Source organism: Cebus imitator, unplaced genomic scaffold (assembly GCF_001604975.1).
Source record: "Cebus imitator isolate Cc_AM_T3 unplaced genomic scaffold, Cebus_imitator-1.0 Scaffold850, whole genome shotgun sequence".
Lineage (NCBI taxonomy): Eukaryota > Metazoa > Chordata > Mammalia > Primates > Cebidae > Cebus > Cebus imitator.
In genome coordinates, this window is record NW_016108165.1 from 156,315 (window position 1) to 159,834 (window position 3,520).

Sequence of the window (3,520 nt, forward strand, 5' to 3'; positions counted from 1 at the left end):
TTTTCCTACCTTTATGTATATTCCTAATCAGAGATATATATATATAGACATAGATACACATATACATATATATGTATATATTTAGGCACACTTACTGTATTTAAAGATCTCTAATTCTGATATTAGCACTAGAGTCACACAGCAAAATTTTTAACACTTAGTTGCAGGTATATTCAGCATGGTATGTTTCATGCATGGGAGGAAAATAGGCATTGTCTCAAATTTATAGCCAGGAGCTGTGGCTCACGCCTGTAATCCCAGCACTTTGGGAGGCCGAGGTGGGCAGATCACGAGGTCAGGAGATCAAGACCATCCCTGGCCAACATGGTAAAACTGCATTTCTACTAAAAATACAAAAATTTACTTCTGACAACTTAATCTGACCAGTCCTGCTAAATATTGCTATGTTAAAAAGACAAGTAAAATCCAACTGTTTGTTGTTGCTTTTTGCCATTTGGTAGCATTTTACACACAGGCTTCGATCTTCAGAATACTCTGGATTCAATAGAAAACCTTTTAAATGACGTTTTGTACAACAGAAGTCAAAATTGTGACAAATAAAAAAATACATGTAAAATATACTTTTCTGAAAACACTTACCTTTGAACAAAGCACCAAACTACATACACAAATGCAGAATGAAAACATTTCAATTTTAGCAGAAGTAGTCATAAAAGGTGTAAAAGCCACCTCACTTTACTAGGCACAGTTCACTTTTTAAACAAAAGACAATAAAAAATATTGCCCACAGACAATATCCCTGCTGTAGGGCAGGTTTCAGAAAATCTTCAACTTCAATCACATCTACTTTAACAGAACAGAGTCCTGAAAAATGTGCTCATACCCACTTGTGGTCTATGCCAATTAAGTTCCTCCCCGGCCTAATGACCCACCTAATCTTCTTTCAGGATCATATTCAATCATCTTGCTCTCGTAGATGGTCCTCACTCGGAGCTGCCTCTTTACTGCAGCAATAAGTGGGGGTCGCTGGAATAGGGCGCCCGTCAGAGTTTCTAGGGCCTAAGAACAAACGCAAACCAAAACAACACCCTCATCAGAATGTATGTGGCCAGCAGATGCCCCTACCATGTGCAGTCACTGGTCCAGGCTGGCTATGGCAGCCGACCGAAAAGGACACAAAAGGAGTCAGCCAGGACCACTAACCCACCTCCAGACGTTTAGGGGCTCAGAGATCCAAGCTGACAAAGGGTATCCTTAGAATTGCAGACTTACCCTAGAAAGCTGGGTCCCCCCTTCAATAGCATTGTGCAGCCGGACAATCCCCACATACTCTTTGCCTGAAAAATGACAAAAGAGTAGTCAGGTGTGGCCACTGAGTTTTCTCTTTTCTGTATTTCTTATAGGCTCAGTCACTCCCATTTTGCACAGCAGGAAAAGCAGGCAGTTTGACCTTGTGTTTCTATAACATTTGCATTAAGACAGATTTCATGGTGGTGATGTGGGAAAGGAATGAAGACACTTTCTCACCGGGAATTCAATGTACTGACAAGGGCAGTTGGGAGTACCCAGTGTATAGAGCCTGCCTGGAAAATGCCTTGCAAGATAAGCAGGCTTTTCTCAGATAAAAATGAAGGAAGGACACTTTAGGCAGAAATGGTAGCACACAGTGAGAAGCCTGGGGTGACAAGCTGAGAGCTGAACTTGGGCAGAGCTCTGCCTCCAGGCTACAAATGGATCCAGTCAGCTTGATGAACTCGTGCTTAGTATTTGGAATTCCAAAAGGGACAGACCACCAAGATCTGGCAGGGGACAGAAGGCACACAGAAACAAAACAATATCCTTGCTTCAGAATTTTTTTCCCCAAATGAAGAAATAGTTTCCATCAGGCAAAACGTAGAAAGAAAATGCAGAAAGCTTCCACTCTAGCCAGTCCTTCCCTCCCTCCCCCATATACCTGCACTCTGTTGTGACTTCACCAACCGAGTGGCTCGTTCTATGCACACGATTAAACAACCAGTCACCTTGGGATCCAGAGTACCACTGTGCCCTGTCTTCTCCACCCTAAGTATCCGTCGAATCCAGGCTACCACCTCATGGGAAGAGGGGTTAGAGGGCTTGTCAAGATTAATGAAACCTGTCCTAGAATAGAAAAAAAAAATTTATGCATCACCCACTTGTGTTCCAATGAAACAACAAATCTGAAGAGTCAAAAAGAAAAAGAATTCACTGTGGGTACAGGTTATATATTCGGGACAAAGCTATTCTGACATGCTACTATCTTCTTGAATAGCTGGTGTGAAAGCATCATTTTCAAAAGAAAATAAGTTTCAACAGTGCCTCCTCCCAATGCTTACCTGATATAGTCCCCAATCTCTCTCTTCAGAGGATTTGAACCACATGCAAGAGGTGTATAGTGTGTTGTCCTTACATTCAGCTTATCAAAATTCTAGAAAGTGACAACACAACACAAAACAAAATAACATGTCATGAACACATGTAAAACGAGAGTCAGCACCACTATGTGGCCCACAAATTGGCATAGGTCTGCAAGATGAAGTACAAAAACTGAGAACTAATTGTTTACAAGCTTAGCAATCTAATATTGTGGTGGTGACATATGTTGTATTCTACAACAGTGTTGAGTGCATTGTAATTTTTTTTTTAAACTTGGTTCTTCATTTCAGATACCTTAAGGAATCCTGCTTTAAACACTATCAGTCGTTTAACACTTGGAAATAACATAAAAGCAGACATTCACCTGATGCATGATCTTAACCACATACCTTTAGCAAAAGGGGCCACTGAGACGTGTCCAACTTAGCAACTTTGGATTCAGGTTTGATAAGAAATTCTTCAACATGTTGTATTTCCTTCCACAGAAGAGAAATATAACCTATTAGACTTCCCATCTGATTTTGAATAATTCCATTGCTACCACGGAAATATGTGCCTTTTAAATAGAAAATAAGGCTTTCTATGCCTTTTCAGTGGGACCTCCAAGGGAAAGAGAGAAGAAATGAACCAGGAGTACAGAGGGGAAGTGAAATGCCACTAAGATGGGTCCAAACATTTATAGAGAAAGGGGGATGGTGGGTCTGCGGGTGGGAGAAGGAAGAGAAATTGAGAGGGAGCAGTTGGGAAGGCCAGCACCATTTAGTAAGCTCCGCCTGAAGGAGACTTGGACTGTCTGGGGCTGTCATATCAGTACTTTTTCACATCTACACAATGACCACCAATCCTGGCCCATTCTTGGAAACCTTTAAAAACACTTCTTTCCTTTAGTTTGTTATTTAAGTAAACCTTCTTTTTAGTCAAAGTGAAGTCAAACACATTACTACTCACAGCTACATCTTCTTCTGGCAATGACTTCCGCTCCTTTTTCTTCTTATGTTTCTTTGGTAAAATAATTACTAAAAAAAACAAACACAGGATTTGGGAATTTTCCCCAAGAATAAATGAGCATGAGTTTAAAATAAAAACCGAAATTAGGGCAGGTAGGAAATGGATTTTAGGTCTACAACTACAGTCACATGCCACATAATGTTTTGTTCAAGGACAG

The 3,520-nt window shown here is 40.7% G+C and overlaps 1 protein-coding gene across 1 annotated transcript in view; it reads right to left on the reverse strand.

Moving 5' to 3' along the window:
* Positions 1-3,520, reverse strand: part of DKC1 (dyskerin pseudouridine synthase 1) — a 13,867-nt gene that overhangs the window by 8,346 nt on the left and 2,001 nt on the right. The window contains exons 2-7 of the mRNA XM_037735592.1: positions 3,304-3,371; positions 2,745-2,831; positions 2,316-2,407; positions 1,916-2,100; positions 1,234-1,298; positions 868-1,020 (exon numbers count right to left, since the gene is read on the reverse strand). Coding sequence (XP_037591520.1) covers positions 868-1,020; positions 1,234-1,298; positions 1,916-2,100; positions 2,316-2,407; positions 2,745-2,831; positions 3,304-3,371 — 650 coding nt within the window. The remainder of the gene's footprint in view (positions 1-867; positions 1,021-1,233; positions 1,299-1,915; positions 2,101-2,315; positions 2,408-2,744; positions 2,832-3,303; positions 3,372-3,520) is intronic.